The following is a 22,338-nucleotide window of genomic DNA, read 5'->3' as shown; positions in this document are numbered from 1 at the left end:
GGCAGGGGCTGAGGCTCTGCACTGGGCACTGCACATCCGAAAGCACTGAACATCCGACAGCTGAGACTCGGGTGTCCACTCGGTGGGAACCCTGGCTGCTGTCTCGGTGCCCCCCCCCCTCCCCGTTCCAGGTCAGCAAATGACAGTTCCTGAGGAACACACCTTCAGAGTACGGTAAAATGCAAATGGGTTCCCTTCACTCTTCCCACAGCCCTGCAGGCTCCTTAAGTCCTTGTTTAGAAGGGAGACTAAAGCACAGCTCGGGACGTTGCCCTGGGAACCCCTCAGACCTGCACTACAGCTTGTTATAAAGGCCCCTGCTAGTCTGGGTAGTGGAACAAACTCACTGTTGAGGACATTCTCCAGTTTCTGTGTCATGGATCCTTCTACTTTTTCAGTTCCATCCGCTTCGAGTTTTTGGTGGATAGCTAGGAAAAAACAAATAAGCCTAGTTAAAATATGGGCCACTTCAATGGACAGAAAGATAGTTCACCAAAATCATATTTTGAAGCAATTTTTACAAATTATTCTATCATTTCCACCATTCAAGAGGAACATATATAGGCAATATTCTGGAATAGAAAAAAAAAACACAGATAACAGCATTAACGTCACTCACAGCTTAACATTATTCAAGCAGCACCTAACACGCTCGCCTAATCTTTTTTTTTTTTTTACACACTTGCCTAATCTTAAGACACAGTGAAAAAAAAAAAAAAAAGAGAAAGTGAGACTTCAGGCACTGCAGGTCTTTAGCATGGCCTTTTAATGTGGCCACAGAAAAAAGTCTTATTTCTCAGCTTTACTTTGTAAAATAGAAGTAATGTTATTTGGATTCTACCAAGTTCAAAAAATTTAATTTGGGGCCCAGACTATAACATGGGGAATATATATTACTTGTCTTATATTCACAATAATTTCCTGGAAGTTCCAAGGAAACATTTCACAACACATATCAATGCACCAACTCTGGACAGATAGTGTGTGGGCTGTTTACATTCCTTGACTCTGATAAAAAATATTGGGGAATGAACCACTTAGTAAAACATGTTTAGAGCTGTTACCTAGTGAAAAGGGAACCTTCCAAACAGTTACCAGGTAAGAAGTAAGACTCTGATGTCAGATCTTAGAGCCGGGACATAATGAAGACAGCAGAGCACGCTCTGGGTGAGCTGGGACTATGCATTAAATGCTGCAATCCTGAGGTGCACATGCCACCACTGACAGGGATGCACATCCCAGAATTTATATTTGAAGGATGACAAAACTATGGCTCCACACAATTAAACATGTTTGGCAAGGTAACAAAGCCCAACTTGGACATGAACTCAGGCAACCTCGTTACAGGCCTTCAAAGCTCGTCCCAGGCTGCCCACACAGCATAGACCCTAACTCACACAACCTAGGCGTCTGTTTTTATGTCTGTAAAATGAGAGCAGGAGATTTACTGTGCCTTAGGGAACTGTATTCGCTTATAATGAAGAAGTTTCTCCTCCAAACAGTGGCAGAACCAGCCTGGATTTCTACTTTTCCACACAATTTGCTAAAGTGAAAACCCAAATCTAAGATGTTTCACTCTGAGGTCTTTCAGAATTAACACAGTGAAATAAACATCACTCTTAAATATTAAGTACTAACATTCAAATGGTGAGTCTGTTGCAGATTCTGCTTGATTACCTAGGCACAGGTGCCAGGTTTATACTATACAAACAATCAAACAAGCCTGCTTCATGCAAATGTGAATGTGTTTATTTCTTTTATGAGACCTATATAAATCAATTTGACCCACTGGTCTTTTACAAAACTCAAGAGTTAAATTCAATGTTCAAACGCTTATGGATATGTCCTCAACTCCAGAGAACATTTATTTTTCTGCTTCTTATAATTAGTTTTTAATCCTAATTTTGTCCTCAATACTACATTTTTCTGTAATGCCACCAGAGTTCTGTTTTAAATTCTAAAATAAACAGACTGCTCCTATATTGAATTGAATAAACACATCCATAAAAAGAAAAACAAACACATGGGAGAGGAATAGTCAGTACATATTTTTAATTGTCTTCACTGATTTGGATAAAGAAAAAGTGATTTCTTTACTGTCTCAAACTTAAATTATACGATAGAAGTGACCCAGAATATTCCTGCACATCAGAGCTTAAACTTACATTCAACTTGTAAAGTTAAATGGAAGAGAATGTTCCTACATCTAAGCATTAAAAGCTAAACTAGAAAGACTGCTCCATGGAGCAGATCTGCCCACACCACATTTACAGCTGCTACAATGTTCAGACAAGTTTGGTTGCAAAAGCAGGACTCACATGTGCATCTCACTGTGCGGGACGAACCACGTGTGTCCTGTCCTGAGCAGGAAGGAAGTACATTTTACACATGAATGTTATTCTCTTAAGTCAAAATTAACCTTAAAGGAAACTGTGCAGCCACATTTTCTGATGCTGACATAAGCCATCAGCGATCAGCAGGTCAAGATGGGGTGACCTGGTTCCCCGAGCTCAGTTTACAGCCCTGTCTGCTGACAAGGCCGCTTCCTCCAGCCCATCGCTACCCCAGCAGAGCCACTGTCAAACTGTCACCCAAGTGAGGGGACTAAGAGACACTGGGATCTGATAAAGGCAATCCTATTTTCTAGAAAATTAAACCAAATAACCCAGTGTCGGATTCATTTGGCCTTTTATTTTCTCTCAAAACATCTTTAAATAGAATAACTCAATAAGCAACTGGGTACATGATCACAGGTTTGTTATTGTTTCTAATCTACTAAAAACTTAAATATGTGCAGCAGTTGAGCATCATAGGCTTAAATTTAAGAAACAAAAAGGCATTATAAAAGCACCAGTTAAAGAAAACTTGAGGTTTTAGGGCAATGTCCACTATTTCACTGGAACCGTATCATCATTTCATTCAACTTGAGTAAAATATACACTAAGTAAAATATGGAACTGCAACTTCGACCAAAAGATTCTAAATGCCCGAACATGCACTTACATAGATGTCACTGTTAAATGAGTCACTAAGAATGGGGTGTGTGTCTGTGTCAGTATCAATAAGAATGCATTGCTAGGTAAGGAGATATGAATATGGTCTAGCCACTGTGCTTGCTGCTGGCCTTGGATGAGACAGAACATTAAAGCCAGAGCAGATAACTCAAACCATTTCCATAAGCAACCACAGAGCAAAGATGTCACAGCCTGTATCCTGTAGTCATTATCATCATCAATTTTTTTTTTGTTACAACCACCTTAAAAGCATAGCCATGGTTAGTTCCAGGCCTGTATAACTAGGCTGTAGCCTTGTCATGTTAATGTCCCAGACTCTGAAGGGTATACTTAATTAAAAAACAAAAAAGATGGAAGGGTGAATTATGGTATACTGTTAATTCAAATTCATTAAAATGCCCTTTGCACACATAGGCATTTTAACTATCACGGAAAACTTCTACTAGTGCTACAGTTTAGATGCTAATGTCCTCAAGGACCCATGTGTGAAAGCATGATTGTACATGGAGGTACTAGGAGGCAGTGTGGGTTATTTGGGCATGCTCTTAAAGAGAATGCTGTTGCTTTGGGTCCCTGCCTCTGGCTCCGTTTTGCTTTCTCTTCAGTAAGCTCTGCCATACAACTCCCAGTGTGATATGATGCCTCATTAGAGGACCAAAGCAACACCCACCCCCAAACCCAGGCAACGTAGAACAAACCCCTGAAACTAAGAGCCAACGATCACAAATTTGTCATTACAGTAACAGAAAGCTAACTTACACAGTGGTCAAACCATATACGTTACATTGAAATTGACTAAGTAACCTGTGCTTCCTTTCTTTCCCTAATTATACTGCAGATAAAAATAATAAAACAATCCCAGCTGCCACAAAAAGACAGCAGGTAAGAATAATTCACTTAGATAACTGAGTCCTACAATAGCATGCTGCCTACATCAACACACTAACAACAGTAAATGTCAAAAGCCCAGTTCTGCTTCAGGCTTCCTGGAGTTGCTACAACATGAAGCAATGTACTGAGCTGCTTGGTCTGCTTTGGTCTCTTTGTGTACTGTCCAAGATATCCATTCAATTTTGCCATAGTTCTAAAAGAAGCAAAACACTCATAGAGTTTTGATTTGGCACCAAAACCAAGTAACTGTAAATGCATGAGCTCCAAGGGCATTCAGGGAAATGGTGATGGAACAGAGCGGTGGAGGAACAAGGAGCTCAGAAGGGTCTCCCACACCAAGGTATGCAGCAGAAACAGCTCTCATGCTAGAGGCTGGCTAGGGACTGGCTGAACAGCAGCAGCCTGAGACTCTCAAGAGCATCAAGACTTCCAAAGAAAGGGAGCAAATGGCAAAGTGGAAGCCAGGGAAAGAGAAGCCTGGTGCTGAAAATGCTTTTGCAGGCTACGGTAAAGAAGGGTGACGCCAGACACAGTGCTAGTTGAGTTCTGACTAAAATAATGGTGGCCATATACTGGGGCAATAAACCTAATAAATGAAAAAAAAAGTCAAAGAGAATAAAGATTTCAGACTGCATATCTTGTTGGGATCAGCTTAGAATAGACTTGGGGTGGCTCTCCCAAACAGTCCCCACAGTGAAGGAAACAGCAACCACGTGGATAGAGCACATCTTCAAGAGCAGGGAGCTTTGAGTTCCTCCTGCCCCTTTATCCCTACAAAGACCAAACACTGCAGACCAGGCGAGCAGCATCAGTTCTACAGAGCTACCTTCAGTCCAGCTCCCCACGCTCGCCTCCAGCAATCCTTGCCTTTTACAGCCATTTCAAGACCAACTCCACACACAGCATGTTAAAAGACAGACTGCTGAACAGGCTGAGCACCTTCTACCAGGTGTAGAAGGGAAAGGCTATCTTTATTTAAGGCTATTTTCAGAAAAGCTATGCTTTATGACATCTAAAACCTGTTTTTGAAAACTAAAGACATTAGTTGGCAGCCCCAAAGTTTATCAAACACTGGAATAAGAAATGGCAACAAAATGCTTTAGTATGTCCTGTAGGGCGCGCTTGACACTTCTGCCCTCCTACTTATTCAAGTCTACACAAACATCTTTTAATCATTTTGGTGGAGGCAAACTAATTTATAAGCAAATGTTGGCTCAGGATAGCTGTGGAAAATTATTTTAAGGTGTGTTACTTTTGTTTATGCTGCATTAGTTTCTCTGTGGAGCTGTGATTGTCTGTGTAAAACACCTGATAATAAAGAGCTGAAAGGCCAATAGTGAGGCAGGAGAAAGGATAGGTGGGCTGGTAGGCAGAGAACATAAATAGAAGGAGAAATCTGGAAAAGAAGGAGCAAGGGAGCGCGGAGAGAGGACACAGGGTGGCCCAGCCACCCAGCCAGCCACAGAGTAAGAGTGAAAGTAAGATACACAGAAGTAAGAAAAGGAAAAAGCCCAGAGGCAAAGGGTAGCTGGGATAAGGTATAAGGCAGACTAGAAACAAGTCAAGCTAAGGCATTTATAAGAAAGACTAAGCCTCTGTATATTATTTATTTGGGAGGTAGGCGGCACCCCCCCCCCAAAAAAAAATAGGTAAAAGAGCAAAAGAGTAAAAGAAAAACCAATACACAGGATTTCTTCTCAATAACATCATCACTGGAATCAGAGCCTCCTGGGCTAATTATCTTTCAGCCCAGTGGCGGAGGTAGAGTCCTCAGGTGGCAGTCCTATCTACCATCATTCACTGTTAGCAGCAGCTAGTGCTAACCCACAGACCTCTGGAGATAAAACAGAAAGTTCCACCCACAGAAGTTCCCCAAACTCCATTCAACACAAAACCCTCTCCCACAGCTGACTAGACGGCACTTTCCCCAGTAATTAGCAGGGCTTCAAGAGCTTTGAATGAGCTCTGAGATATCCTAGCAAGTGGTCAAGCCAGAGGGTCACCGCAAGCTATCCTTATCTTTGTAATTGCTATAATTTTAATATTAGCATCAAGAAAACAGACACCAAACTGTCAAAATAAATTTACATAAATTCTACAAACAAAGAAAAGCTGACTAAGCTAAAAAGAGAGATTCATCTGCCAGTTTATTACAAATAATGTGGATTTAAGAATGTCATTAATCTGGGTATTGGTAATAAATCAGGCATTCTACAGGAGACTTCTTCCCCAACCGCTCTCTTTCTTCCTTCTTTTTCAGGGTGTGTGTAAGGGGGTGAGGGGGGGGGTGTTAATGAGGATAAAACCCAGAACCTAGGTGTCTAGGAAAATTAGTTAATAGGTGATATATTCCCAGGTCCTTCCTTGTTCTAATTTTTATAGTTATGTAAAATTGGCATAAACTAAAAAACTTACAACTTGTTGACAGTAAAGTCAGAAACACACTTTAAAAACAAAATTGACAAAAACTACTAGCTCTAAAAGCAAATATTACAAATTTTAAAAGCAGGCCAAAAATAGGTATCAATAAAAGAATTAGTGTAAAAAGATAAAATAAAATCACTGCTTGACCTATTAGCTCTAATTTCTTATTTGCTATCGCTTACATCTTAATTTAACCCATCTCCATTAATTTGTGCATCACCACAAGGTGATTCTTTGTAGATGTTGTTTTCATTTAAAGGGAGATATGATATAGAGATGAATACATTGGTATGGATGGTGATCTAATGATACAAATTTAAGGTAAATTTGTTATACAGCGTATATGTATTTTTGCTCTTATTTAAGATATTGTGTTTGTGTAGCTCATTTTAAAATGTTATGTATAATTGAGAAATGGAGATTAATAGAGTCATTTATAATAGTCAAACCTTGTAGTCATGTTAGTTAGGTTTTCCAGGTGTACAGAGATATATTTCAGATGAACAGGTATTCCTCAAAACTTTCAAAGACTTAAAGAATATAGCATTTAAAATGTTTTAAGAACTTAGACTTTTCTCGACAGTGAGATATATCTGCTTCTGGCAGCACCAATACTTCAGAGAGGTTCATGGGCATTAAAGAAACCCATTATGCAATTTGCCTTCAATGTGACTAGCCATTTGAGCAAGAAACTGCTCTTGCCTAGACTGCTTGATTGCACAGAGGCTAGGTAAAAAATGATACAGCTACTTCTCCCAGAACTTGACCATTATCCCAATTTTCCCAGGGTTTCCTAAAGATGTCAGCGCCCCCAGACAACTGGATGCAGACTAGAAAACACAGTACCACATTCCCAAGAGGTGGGGTGGGTGGCTTTGGTCATTCAATGGGTTATAGTTGTCTGTCACTTGGGGAAATTATTTACAAGTTGTTATTAGTCATGGTCAGGAAAAAAGCTAAAGAAGGAGTTAGATTCAAGGATCTCTTTCTGAAGGAAAAGGGGGATATAGTATAAAAATGATGAGATAAGTGGGTAGATTGCTGAGCCTACTCTTAAACAACCATTGCTCTCAAGTATTTTACATTGGGATGGATTTTTGTATATTTGATTCAAATGTAAGATTATGTTGTTATACTGTATATGTTTCTATTCTTGGTTAAGATATTATACCTATACAGCTCATTTTAAAAAGTTATGTGAAGTTTTAGTTTTTGAAAGATATTTAGGATAATAAATACAGATTAATAGTTAGTCATCTATAACATCCTTATCTTTTACCTGTTTTTAAACAAACACACACATTCACCAAAAAAAAAAAAAAATCACCTTATGAAAAAAAAAAAATCAAGACCTTACTGTAAGCCCTGAAATGGTGAAAACTGTTCAAAAACAGAGAAAAACCTTTCAAAATACATGATTGGCAAGAACTTTCTGAAAATGACTAAAATTGTTCAGAAAATAAAACGAAGATTTAACAAACAGGGTTGCATGAAATTACAATCCTTGGTACAGTAAAGAAAATAACCAAGTGAAGAGATAGTCTATAGGATGTGCTGACTTCATCTGACAGAGGATTAATATCTAGAATATATAAAAAACTAAAAAACAAAATATTAAACCCCATGTAACTCTGATAAACAAAAAGGAAAGGAGAGGGCACCTCTCAAAAGATGAAGTATCAAGGCCCAACAGACATGTGAGAGAATGATCAGAATCCTGAGTCTGAGGAGAAAAGTCAAAAGGGAAACTGCACTGAGACTCCACCTCAGGCATCAGAATGTGATCACTAAGAAAGACACACAGTGCTCGCAAGGATGCAAGAGTCTGGTAGGAGAAAGAACCCTTATACACTGCTGGGAATGTAAACCAGTGCAGTCACTATGAAGATCCCTCAATAGAGCTATTATACGATCCAGATATACACTCCTGGGAATACATCCAAAGGGTTCTAAGTCAGCATACCAGAGAGGTGACCTGTAAATCCGTGTTTACTGCAGTGCTACTCACAACAGCCAAATTATCAAATTAGCATAGATGTCCACCAACAGATGCATGGGTAAGAAAATGTGATAAATTAGAGAGATGATAGATATATAGACATAGACAAACAACAGAATTTTATTCAGCCACAGTTTAAGAACAAAACTGTATCTCTACAGGAAAACAGACGTACTGGACAGCAAAATGGATTAGTAATGGATGGGTAAGATAGCTCAGTGGGCAAACACGCTTACCACCAAGCCTCAAAACCAAGTTTCATCCCCAGGCACAATATGACGGAATAAGAACTGACTTCTACAAGTGGTTTTCTGACCTCCACACAAGTGCTATGGTACACACACACACACACACACACACACACACACACACACATAATTAATAGAATATAAGTACTTAATTATAAAGACCTTCATTTCCAAAAGGAATTATGGTAAATTTTATACATATATATTTCTCACTATACATATTATTCTCACTATAAACAAATGAACTAAAAGCAGATTTTAGAAACCTACTCAGTGTCTTCCATTGTGAAATCTAAAGCTCTGATAACATAATTTTCCGTTCTTGTAATGATGATGTCAGAGAGTAGGTAGTTGACTGTGTATGCTGGGGGCCTCTGGGGTAATGGCTAAAAATAGCGCCACATCATCATCAGTCCTTCCCAAATGAAACACAGAATGGAGAACATTTTCAGAATTAGGCACATGAGTAAGATGTGATGTCTGTAAAAGGATTTTAAGAATTCTAGAACTTTGCCCACTGGGATTCAATTTCTTATCAGCCCCAAAGACTGAGCATCATGCAGCAGAACAGGGGGTCTCCTGTTTCACATGTAAGATGGGTCAACAGAGCCTTTGAGACAAATATTTACAGTACCAGGCCTTCAAAGAGATTTCAGCCCAGTCTGCAACAAATATTTATGGAATGTTTTAAACCTCTACTTTTATAAATACAGACCGAATGTCACACCCCATAAACACGAGGGAGCACAGTGTCGGGTTTCCACAGTGGAAGCCCCGGCAGATGGTTCTCAGGGTTTCCTTACCTGAGAGAGCATCCTGAGCTTCAAAGAAGGTACTGAGGCCGCCCTTCACATAGGCTAGACTCCCCTCGCTCTTCTTATTGGCCTGCCTTTTGAGGTTGGTGACTGCCATCTTGAGCTGTTCAAAACTGAAATGAATTAAAAGAAATCAACTGCCTGAGACTCCTGACAAGATAATCCATTAAGTGTAAAGCAACAGGAATGCTAAAGTTTCTGTGCGGCACATACATTAATAGGCATGGAAAAACAAAAATATTTCAAGTTCTTATCTAGATTTAAACATTTTATTTACTGTGATGCCCAACAGATATAAAACTAGTCTTACAGCATCAGATGATAATTCCAAGTATGCCAGGTCCCTAAGAAGTAAGTACAAATGTAGATATACAATATTCATGACTTGGAGATAGAAGTTCTGAGTATCTTTTACTGACAGGAGACCCAGCTGTCCCAGGTAGTTCAAAGGGGCAGTTGTCTGAAGGCGGAGTCTTCCACTCACTCATGCAAGTCTCCTGGGACACTGAGCACAAGGATCATCTCACCCGCAATACACAGTCCTCTGTCCTTAATGACAAAATTACACAGAGCCTGGGGGTGACTCCCAGTTCAAACAAGAGACAAAGCACATGTGATACACGTGTGAAGAGGCATGATGAAAGCCACTACTGTGTAGACTCGTTTAAAATTTGTAAAAAAGCAGTAAGTAAGACCATATCATTTTACTTCTATCAAAAGCTGAGAGGAAGAAAAGATGGGACTCTGTATTTTAAAAATTTTATTTCCATTTGAGATGACAAAATTTGTGAATAAAATCTCGATATTGTTTTAAGTACCATAGTAACCCACACACCAAACACACCAGTTCTGAGTTACGACAGGAAAAGCATGTCCATAGTGGAAAATTCAAGCTAACTTTAAAATATTACCAAACCAAATTCATTTATGCATTAAATAACCAACTTTTCCTCATATTTTCTAATAATGGGTTTCACCTCTTTAAGCGAATAAAATTATATTAACATTCACTTTAACTGTTTTACAAAGAATATAAATCTTAAGTAACAAGCAACTCTTTTATCTAAATGGTTTCATTAACACTGGTGTTTTAAATCAATCTGGCAAAAAGTTACAAGTGTGCTCTTTATAGTGAAGTAAAATGCTAAAGGAACAAAAGAACTCGGAGAGCCAACCCTGTCCTTATCTTCACATAATAATAAGCTTGCTCTGTGTTCTACATTTCACACAGAACTTAACCAGTGTGTGTGATTGGTAAGGAAGCACATGACAGTCACAAGAATCTGTTTAGGTCACCTACCAATACTACACATGTTCCAGAGCTGCACAAATAATGGTGGGGTGAGAAAGAAAAGTCTTCTAACACTCTACAAACAAGGAGACAGATACACTGAGACTGTTAGGGACTCACCAAAGTCAGAGAACTCACAAACCTACAGGTGTCACCATCTGCAAGGCCAGACTTAAGTCAGGGTTACTGCACACGGGCCCACTGTCTGAAGCCCTCAGAGGTCAGGGTCTGAAGTCCACTAACCTGGTGGTGGAGTGATTCTCTATAAGATACCACGCAGCTGAAAAATTCTCGCTCGTAAAATCAGCACTCATGCCATGAAACAACGCTTCTAAGTCCTTCTGAGGAAGTTTACTTCTAGAGAGAAAAAGTTAAAATCCATTACAACTGATACTAACATCACAAAATAATACACAATAAATTAAAATACATGCATGACTATATATTATATACAATAAGCTATCAAGAACATATTTGAACACAGTATGGAATATTATTTCTATATTGTGGCTGGTTTCCTATCATGTAAACTTTGTTGTGGCAAGCTGACATTTAAAATTAACCAGTGCAAGTGGAATCATTTCTTTAACCTGTCACTGTTCTGGGGTGAACACTAGCCTGTCCTTGTCCTGTCTGAGGTGAACAGAAGTTTGCTATTCTCCAGGAAAAGTTCACACTGTATCTACCCTAGCCAGACCCTGTCCCTAGCCAAGCAACTTTCAAGCTTTGCTGCTGACCCACCTCCCTGTTTGCAGGACGAAGTTCAAATTCTCAGCTGCACATTTAAGGGTTTCCCTGTACTAAACCTGCTTATGTCTTAAGACTCATTTCTGCAACACCAGTTCTCACATTAGAAGCTTCAGAGCTTCAGGCAGATTATATTCTCTGGTACATTCATGTTTATGTGTACTTTTTCTTCTTGCAGAACCCTTTTCTGAAAACGCTTCCCCAGCCCTGATAGACTGTTCGTGCCAAATTATAAGGTAAAAACAGAAAATTGTTTTATAGACATTTGCATTTTATTCAATGAGAAATACCCCTATGCTAAAAGAAAACACGGACAGTTCCAGTATTTCTAGATTTATGTCTGGAGTCTTAATATCTATGTATTAACATACACAGCTCACACACACACACACACACACACACACACACAAATAGCCTCACCATGACCAATGTGTCATCTTCACACTGAGGTAATACTTTTTCTTCCTTCTCCCAAGCACGATCAATAGTTGATAGTCTGACTGTGACAGGGTGGGTAGATGGTGACAGACTCTCTTTCCTCTGTTAGTTACTGTATCACACTGTAGGCTATAATGGGCTCTTAGAAACTGGTTTTGCAGGCCAGATGTTGTGGCTCACGCCTTTAAACCCAGCAATCGGAAGGCAGAGGCAGGTGGATCTCTGAGCCTGGTCTACAGAGCAAGTTTTAGGACATACAGGGAAACACACACCTCAAAAAATCCAAAAAAAAAAAAAAAAAAGGAAGAAAGGAAAGAAGGAAGGAGGGAGGGGAGGAAGGGAAAGAGAGAAAAAGAGAAAAACAAACTGGTTTGGGCCCACAGGGTAACTGAGAACAGAGGCATCCTTACCCTAAATCTCATCCTGGAGCAAAAGTAGTCACCTTCTAGGAAGCAGACTGAACTACTCACAGGACAAGAACTTTGTCCAACAACCTTGCAGAATCTAAACAGAATCTAAAGAGACAATAACCTTTCAGAGCACACTTGGCCAGGGCTAACCATGCTTCTTTTGAAACCTAAAGCTCATGCCTTTCAGTAACCTGAAAATGGATTTGAGATCAATGGACTCCTTTATCCGTACTTCCTAATGCGGTCATGTCAGAGGCAACCAGAACTGAGACACAGCTACCTCCAGCAGCCTGAGAACTTTCCTTAAACTTTTCAAGACCTTAACTCAGGTAAAACTGGACCCTGCCTTCAACACAGAAAATCTCAGGATGAGCCACTGTGAAGCAGAGCTGAGTTAATTCAACACAGAATGACACATGGTTGACAGAGGAAAGGGGACCAAGAAGAGCGGAAGGCATCTGACAAGAGCACAATGTGGGCTTTTCTAAGAGAGCGGCACTCCATTTTCTTTACAACAGTCCTGTGCCGTTCTGGGGGCTTCTGATGCTAGTATCTTCAAAGGGTCAGCTACTGGGGTAGATAGCCAAGGCTACCACTAGGTACATGACCTGATATTTCTGCCCTAAAAACCCAGGTACAGGACTAAGGCAAGATGGAAAGAGGGAAGCTGGGACTTCTCAAGCCCTCAACAGTGCTGCCATAGGAGGCTTGTACTCTGTTCACTGGGTACTGAACCCTATTTAAGCCATGTGTACATTTTCATATGCTTTCGGGGGCCTGCATCCATGGCCTTTAGATTCATTCACTTGTTCCCTACATTCGTGTCTGCTGGGTTGGCCCTCCTAGAACACACTCCACACAGCACTATCTGCGCTGGGGACAGTGACTGCTGCAAGCCAAGCACACGTCGCTGTCCTCTTACCCTTTATTCAGTGGCCCCACTCAGATCAGAGATGTCTGAGAAAGACTGATGGGAGTCTTTTCAGAAACAGTCTCAATTTTAAAGAGAACCTAGAAGAAACAGCCATTCTTCTGTCCTTGAGCATCATTATGCCAAGTTTCAAAACCAAGAATTGTGGAAAGTATTTTATAATTATGAAGGAAACCGGTTCATCAGAAGAGCGAACTGAGTTCTGCAAACCTCGCTGACATGACTAAGAGTGTCACCTCTGAATTTTGTAGAAGAGAGAGAAATGTCCTTTTCGTTTAAAACAAATGAATTGACATTTTTGTTACATAGAGCTGAAGGCATCTTGATTTACTAATACAGCCTTGCAAATAATATACTAATCTTTTACACGTATATCTGGAAAATGAAACAGAAGCAGGGGCTACAAAGTGCAGCTGACTCACAGGGGTCCCTATCAGGTACCCATAAGAGCACAGGCCCCCAGATCCCTCAGTGTGTAGGCCTGGGAAAGCAGCTAAGCTCTCCAGATTCCATGTACTCCTGAGGATCACAGCGGCTCATTCTTGGCAACAGTTTGAGAATTAAAGTCGATGGCAATTACGAAAAGCTGCTCAAAAATGCTATTAGCTGTTAAATTCTCTTCTAGTTTTTATATTTTACAGATTATTTTCTTAAGTACCACTGTGTTTTACTCTAAATGTAGCAAGTAAATTAAATATTCTCATTTTTACAAACGAATAAGCATACTTTCAGAGGGTACAAGTCATTAGTCATGGTTTTGCCTGGAACCAGTCTTAGATCTGAAATAAAAGCACTGCTACAGATCTATTCCTCCCAGCAAAAAGAAGGAAGGAGCACTGTGTTAGGCTAGCCCATGAGGCACACAGTCACAGCCCACAGAGTAACAGGACGCAGGAGGTCAGCCTTCCAAGTTAAGGGACAGCTCAGAGAGCCTGGGAGAGGGAGCAAGGTGAGTATGCAGACTCCCAGTGTAGTCTCCCCACCGGCTGGGAGGGAGAGACTGCCAGGCACCAGGAAAACTGTTTTTAGAAGGAATCAAAGCAGTTCAGTTACTAACCACTCTTGCTGCCCCTAAAACTGTTTCCGTTAGATGGCAGTGTAAACTCAGACTTCATCCCTCTAGAAAGGGTCAGCCTCGGGCATCTAACCGAGTAGACAGATACATAAGAGGAATGTTCATAAAACACATACGAGAAAACATGCTGTGCTTTCCTTGATGCGGTCATGGAGGGCAGGACGGCTGCGGACAGTTAATGGACTGGCGCTGTTCTTTGATGGCATGGGCTACACTCATTTCTCTCGGCTTTAAATTTCAACAACATAATTTACAATGTTACATTAAAATATTATAGGAAAAGTTTTATTTTAAAATCTGGTATAGTTTCTGGACTTAGGCACTGTACCATAGCCCACAAATCTACTTCTACAGAATTCTAACGGTAAAATCGAGACACTTCTATGATCTTCCCAGGAATGGCTGCTGTCACCCTGTCGGTTTTGTAAAGGTGACTTTCTAAATGTACTAGGAAAACTGGTCACTGCTTCTTTCTGTTGAAAATCTGACCCGATAAGAACAGAGCCAGATGTACCCTGCCCAAAAGCCATGCAGAGATAAAACAGCTAATACCTATCAACTGAATAGCATCAACTGACTGCTCCAGACATCATCCCCCAGGAAGAGTTCACTCAAAAAATGAGCAGAGATTGAAAACAGGAGCCACACTCTACTTCTCTGCCTTCACTTCACACAAGCACCACTGCCAAGGCTTTCTTGATAAACATTCTCTTCGGGCAAACAGGACTTTAAAGAAACAGAATCTAGTGAAGACTTTCACTTACTAGGAGCCTATTTTTATCTCCTTTTACAGCTTAAATAGTTTGTATCCATTATAACTGAAACCAGGCAAGAACATACATATTTGTGACAACCAGCACAATAAATCAGAAATACAGACCTTTTACAAGAAAAGCCTCGTCTCAGGCAAAGTGAAGTTACCTTTTCGGAGCAATTAGTAGCATTTTTATAAGTGCCATGGCACCATGTGTGCAAAAACATCAGTTAAAAATTTAGGGACATGAAGGACTTTAACAGTCAAAGACACCAATAAATGCCACTTGTTAAAAACTTGTGGGCTGAAAGATGACGGCATGCATGCTGGGTCCACCAATAAAATATATTAAAACCCGACTCATAGCAAGAGCAACAAGGAGCCTATATTATGCTATTCTCACTTGCGTTTTCATGGTCTAAGTACCAGGCACAGCACCACGGGACTCCTCACCCTTCCACTGGACACCTACATGAGCTACAGTGACCTCCAACATTCACAAGGTCGTTACCAGGCACTGACTCATCTCCCAAAGGCCACCTCCTACTAGTGAGAGTCACCAGGACCACAGCTGTTATTTTATAATATGCATCTATACGTCTTCAGACCTTGTTAGTTACTGCTTTTCTACTAACAAATAACTGTAAAGTCCCCATGTTCCTTGGCTAATGCTTAAATTTTTTAAATGATTTAAGAAATTCATACACAACATAGTAAAACCAAAGGCAGTAAGGATTAGAATCCGAATGCAACATCACTTTCTACAGGGACAAAAGGGTTTTACTACAAACTATTACGTGGGTTAGGAAAACAATCCCACATGAGTGTGTGACATTCTGCCCCTCCTTTCTCTCACTCTTTTTCCACCTGGGCCAGGGTATGGCCCCAGTACAGAGCTCATGCTTTGCTTCACCTCCAGCAAAAGAATCAGCAAATCCTTAAGTAAGAGAAGTCAGTAAACTCCATGTAGTTTTCTTAGGTGGGAAGGAGGGAGCAGTAGAGGGAAGGAGAGAAAACCTATTTGAATAAATAATACCTATTTTTAATTTTAACACAGATTATTACTGAATAAACTTGCTCATGATAGTTTTAAATGTCAGCCTGCCACAACCTCTTGGAAGAGGCCCTAACAGAGAGATCACGGAGAGCAGGTAAGCCTGCAGACATGACTGTGGGGGTTGTCTTGATTGTTAATGGAGGTGGGAAGAACCACTCTGAATGTGGGTGGTGCCAAGTCAATAGCTGGGCCCTGGATTGCTTAAGAGTGGACTAAGTGCTGAGCAACGGGCACTCTTATCTTGCACGTGACTGTAGATGTGATGTAAAAGGACCAGACTGGCACAGGACACATGAACACCAAGTTCTCAGTACAAAGTTTATTTGCCCCACAGTGGCAAAGACAGGGACTAGGAGACAAGTGAGAGGGGAGAAAAGGAGCAAGGGAGAGGGATAAGGGATATTGACCCTGGCGGGACAAAAGACTGCCTCTGAATAAAATAGAGGCAGGCATGTCTCATAGGCAAATGGCAGTTTATAAAGAGAAAAAGGGAAACATGTTAAAATGAGTTGATTAGTTCTGATTGGAAATGCTAGCCAAAAGGGGCTCTTGATTGCTGCACTTCAATACTTTGAAACCTGGACCGTGGTGGCCAGTCTCGGGAATGAGTTTGGAATAGGAAAATATCTAAATAAGGAAACGGACTTTAGTGGCTAGCTTTAGGAATGTAAGCTAAAGTTTAATAAGGAAGAATGGGGGAGGGCAAGATCTGCCAGAGCCATGGTTGCCATGCTTGAGCCTACTAAAAACCCTTCATGATGTCTTCAGTTCCTGCCTTGACTTCCCCACAATAATACTGTAATCTGTAATCTTAAATCAAATAAACTCTTTCTCCCCTAAGCTGCTTTTAGTCAGGGTATTTTATCATGGCAACAGGAGGAAACTACAGTATTTAAAAACTGTTGGCCCTGAGTCAGGGACAAGCAAAGTATCATGGTGACAACAAGCACACAACCCACGGTGGCTGCAATGCTCGGCTGTCCTCATGCACAGCCCTCACAACAGCCCGGGGAATGGTCTGACCTCAAGCCCTCAGTAGTAAGCCCTGGGTGCCTAATGCAAAGCCAGATGGTTTGGCTCCAAGTCACACAACACTACCTCTTAAGAGAAAGGTAAAGAAATGTTTAGCTACAGGCTGTGCAGTATACTCGAGGTTCCCAGCTTTGTGAGCTATCTATCAGCCATGCTGGGGTGGCCTTTAGTAATACAGTTGTCTGTGACTCATTTCAGCTCCTGTAAATAACCTGAATAAAATGCATTGGTTCACCAACTGAACTTTGGCTATATCCATACTTTGGTCTGTCATGGGATTCCTATCTGGGGTGAGTAGACATGGCTGTTGTAACTTCCCTGGGAAAGTTTGGTCATACAACAGCTGGAGGTCCTGGATGTTGTAAGAAACAGGCTGAGCAAACTGTGGAGCAAGCAGCACTCCTCCATGGCCTTTTCGTTAGTTCCTGCCTCAAAGTTCCTGCTCTGACTTCTCACAGTGATGGAATGTGATCTGAGAGTTTTAAGATAAAATAAGGAAATAATATAAGGAAAGGGTTTACCTTTCCTCCCCTAGTTGCTTTTGGTCATAGGGGTGTTTGTTTGGTTTTGTTTTCCTTTGGGTTTTTCAAGACAGGGTTTCTCTGTGAAAAAGTCCTAAATGTCCTGGAACTAGCTCTTGTAGACCAGGCTGTCCTCAAACTCACAGAGCTCCACCTCCCGAGTGCTGGGCTGCCATACTCCCTGCCATGATGACAATGGATTGAACCTCTGAAACTGTAAGCAAGCCATTCCAATTAAATGTTTTCCACTATAAGGGCTGCCATGGTCATAGCGTCTCTTCACAGCAACAGACACACCAACTAAGACAGTGGCCATACTTGGGATTATGAAAGCAAAGCTTTCATATATAAAGCTTTCATAAACAAGGCTTTCACTTATAAAACAAGGTATCACTCAACTGGCAGAATTCTGATAAACAAAGTTAAATAAGTCTAGGTTAAACAAAACTTTAGGCAGGACTTATCAAAAGCAAAAGATCCCTTTGGACCAAATTATTCTAAAATATTACTAGGAAAGTGAAGAAAATCAACAGATTATAATGCTATTGATTTAAATATCATCTAAACATATTAAAATGTGCTAATGCTCATATCATTAATTAAGAGTGTGCTACAACAAGGGGAAGCTTCATAGAAGAATAGTTGACTAGCATGTAAGGGCCCTACATTCCACAACCAAAACTCCAAACTAAAAGTTAGTTGTTATTAAAATTTTTAAACATTTTATAATCACAAAATATAAACTCCCCCCAAAACAAAATAATTTTGTCAAAGATTTATCTAATAAAAACACTGAAGCAAAACTCATCAAACTTCATAAATTTTATTACAGAAATAATAATTAATAATCAAAATAAATAATAATAGTAAATAATCCATTTGGCTGAGTTGCCTTCACCTGTGCTCTCCAGGACATCCCTGAAGGTGACTCCCTCCACTGAAAGAACATAAAACTCTTAGAAGTCGGAAATTAAAGAGCCAGACGGTACTCACTTTTCAATTTCAATGCCAAGTGGATTTGCAGGACGGAGTGACAAAGGAGGAATCCCCTTATTTCTGTCAGTCCGCATATCATAATAATTCATTTCATCCACCCACACTGCAGACTGATCTAAGATGCCTGTAAAGATGAGAGGTATACATTCAATAAGAAACAAATTCTCCAGGCACCATGTATCTCACCTTTGTTTTTTAAGAGGTTTGGGCACTACAGCTCAAATCTTCTCATGCCTGGTGACTTTATAAAAACTACTGAGATTCTAGAGAACAGCCAAGCACCACCTCTGGGTTTACAGAGTCACTATACATTGTTCAATGGAGCTGATTTTAAGTAACTCACAAAGCATTCTGAAAAAACAGGATGTTTTCCAAATAACATATAAAATTATTTATAGACTGTTAAGTATTGATTAAGTTAATATTAATATTTGGAAAGTTAAATATAAGATACAATGATATGACTTATAATAACTTTTTATTCAAGAAAATACTCTGAACTATGCCAGCTTTTGGCTAAGAAATCTCAAGGCACTAAACATTAAAGCTAAGCATCAGTGCCACAGAGAGCTCCTTGAACGTAACTGCAGAGAAGCTGTCATAGATGTATGACTTGTATTTTTGCTTTTGAAAACTCTCAAGAAATGCCTTTTCTTTCTCTAAGCACTGACATGTTTTCAGGAATAATTATGCCAAGATAGAACAGTCATTATTTCTCATACTGTTCATTATTCAGAATGCTGAAAATGTCTTATAACAATACTAAGAATGAAAGAGAGAGAGAGAGAGAGAGAAAGAGAGAGAGAGAGAGAGAGAGAGAGAGAGAGAGAGAGAGAGAGAGAGAGAGAGAGTTTTTCCCTAGCACAGGCTGATTTGGTAAATCCAACCAAAATATCTAACCATTAAACTGGTTAAAGAGTGCATGGCTTCCATAATGGAAATGGCAAGGTTATTCAGGGAAAACTGACTGGGTAGACACCTAAAAACAAAACACAAACTCTACAGACAGCATTCTCCTTCATGGACCAAACTCTGACAGCACATGCCCATTACCACTCCAGGGACTCTGGGCTGCAACAGAGCAGGACTGAAGAACCAAGCAGCTTGGAGCAAGTGTGCCCTGCTGGCTGCACTGGGAGTGGCAGAGCTGAGGCTTCCCAGAGGAAGGTTGTCTGAACACCGGGCAACAACAGGACTCAGCAAACAGACTACTTGGGCAGCCATAGCAGACATTAATAAGGGCTCCACACAAGCTTGTGCAGAAGTCCAAAACTCCAGGGCTATGTCGTTAACTCTGCACTGCATCTTCTGTGAGCCATTCTACCCTGGGCTGGGCATTCAGAATAAAACTACACTTTCACCTAAATTCTCTTCATGTGCTATAGAACCAAGTATTATAAAATATGAATATCATCAGTATGTTTACACTTCCTCCAGAAAGCTGTAAAACAGGCTCATGCTTTGATTTCAGATTTCACTATCTGAAGATGTGAAAATATATAAATATATATAAATGGGGTTATATTTCTACATATACATGTATATATCATATACTAATTACAATTTTAGTTTTCCTCTATACGTTTTTACTTCAAAATTGTAATAAGGATTTGTGGAGGACAGCACTGTAGGAAAGCTTTATGAGGTGAGATAGATTTAAAAAAACTTAGTTTTCTCTATAGTGAGAGCACTGTCTGAAATAAATTAGAACTGCCATTCTTATATTACACAAAAATCTTATATTTGTATATTTATGCAGGATCTTACAGGATCACAATGAGAAATAAAGTATCCCAGGGAATAATTTTAAAATTACTAATTTGTTCTTTAAAGGTGCTAGACACTTTACATTTATGTTCTAACTTATCTAACTTCCTATGAGGTAGATGTCACCACTCTGCTTTTATTACCAGAAAACAGGTATTGTGGCTACATAGCTATTGGTGGTAAGAGCCTAGGTTCGGAATTTGAAGAGTCTGGTTCCTCAGACCCAAATCTTAAGCACTGCAAGGTAGCAGGAGGTAAATACACACGAAAAGAGGAAGTATAACTCCGGAGGACGGAGGACAAAGAAGAGCATGGGAAGCTAGAAGGCTACATTTCATCTCGCCCCGGAAGGATACAAAAATTAAAAGGGGGTGGATCATTTAGATAAAACCACAACAGATTTGGTCAACCTAGAAGCTCCTCCACTGTGAATCTTAATGGTGTACCAGTGTTAAAGCAATGTCAGTGTCATATGTTCAAGATCCAGGAGCCAGAACTAGAATCCCAAACTGCCACGGAGACAGAGCTTATCAGTTGTAAGACTCATCTTCCAACTGTCATCTTTACACTGACAGTCACTTAGCAAACTGCCTTTCAAAAGAATGCTGCACAGTGAGTTCAGAGCCAGCCCGCGAGGCTCTACCATGGCAGAAAAAACAGTCATGAACAAAAGGGGTAATGCAAACTAAGAGACGCATCCTGGTGTCATCAAAATGAACACACTACTTGCAACGAGAATGAGAATTAAGTGGGTTTGACAACATCCACCAGTGTTAGCCTCTGAAGGCCAATATGTTCTCGTTAAAATAAAGTCACTACTAGTCTTACCTATTTTTTCAGGTTTCAGTAGTTTAAAAGATACTGTTGAGGTTCCTTTGCCCCCTGACTTAGTTGTGACAATAATGTCTCCTTTGTCATTTTTGGCTTGGCCCACGCGACACACGATTTTACTTGCAGACATCCATTCTGCCGTGAGGAGGCAATTATGGCCACAAATTGTCAAGCCTGGAAGTAAAAGCAGGTATATAACAAATTAAAACCAAACAAACAAATCAACCACATTTCCTATTCCAACAGATGTCAAAGACAGTGCCTGGCAGACACGGAGCCTGCTGAGTCACCACCGCCCCACTCCATCTCCCTGGTCTTCTCTCTGACACCTAAGACTGCTTTCGGACTGTATTAAGCTTTTTCCACTCTCAGCAGAATTAGAACAATTATGGGCTACAGCTAAGCCCAGGCACACAGATTACTTAGACTATAAGACTCCCAATTGTTTCCAGAAAGCACTGCTACCATAAGAAGTTTAAGTTATTGACACAAGGGATAAAACACACAAAACACTTGGGGATCATTTCCTAAAAAATTCTAAACTTACCCATCTTCTAAAAAGAATCTGAGTGTGCTGTTTCCAGTCTCTGTTACACTCAGTCTTACTGAATGCACTGAACTGGGTACTGAATTACTTCAAGCAAAGGCTAGAGCACAGTGAGTCAGACGCACTCTAGGCCACTATCGGATGACTCTCAGCTCTTACATCGCCTCAGCAACTTCTCGGTGGTAGTTTATCTGCTTTAGTAGTTTCCTAACAAAACATCACTATGCTAGCCTTCCACCATTCAGCTTCCTAATAAACCAGCACCCCCAGCTCAGGCCCATCGCCAAGCCCTGACATGACTGAAAGCAATACCCAGCCAGGTTGTCTGAGAGAGAATGACTCAACTCTAAATGCCAGAGTATAGTGTAAAAACACTGTATGGTAAAGCACATTCATAAGATAATATTTCAGATGCACCTCATATGAGTAAATATGAATGATATCCAGGAAGGCATCAACTAGTCAAGAACAAGGCTATGTGCTGTATGAGAGACTGCTTGTTTCCTGGCTGCCCAGACTCCTGAAATAACCACACAGAAACTATATTAAT

The 22,338-nt window shown here is 40.3% G+C and overlaps 1 protein-coding gene across 1 annotated transcript in view; it reads right to left on the bottom strand.

The window, feature by feature from the left end:
- Exoc2 (exocyst complex component 2) overlaps positions 1-22,338 on the bottom strand; it is a 153,571-nt gene that overhangs the window by 98,452 nt on the left and 32,781 nt on the right. The window contains exons 3-7 of the mRNA XM_050142277.1: positions 21,239-21,415; positions 18,641-18,767; positions 10,926-11,039; positions 9,380-9,504; positions 348-428 (exon numbers count right to left, since the gene is read on the bottom strand). Coding sequence (XP_049998234.1) covers positions 348-428; positions 9,380-9,504; positions 10,926-11,039; positions 18,641-18,767; positions 21,239-21,415 — 624 coding nt within the window. The remainder of the gene's footprint in view (positions 1-347; positions 429-9,379; positions 9,505-10,925; positions 11,040-18,640; positions 18,768-21,238; positions 21,416-22,338) is intronic.

This window comes from Alexandromys fortis, unplaced genomic scaffold (genome assembly GCF_014885135.2).
Source record: "Alexandromys fortis isolate MF-2015 unplaced genomic scaffold, M_Fortis_MF-2015_v1.1 scaffold_5, whole genome shotgun sequence".
In the NCBI taxonomy this organism is placed as follows: Eukaryota; Metazoa; Chordata; class Mammalia; order Rodentia; family Cricetidae; genus Alexandromys; species Alexandromys fortis.
This window is presented reverse-complemented; position numbering and strand designations above follow the sequence as displayed.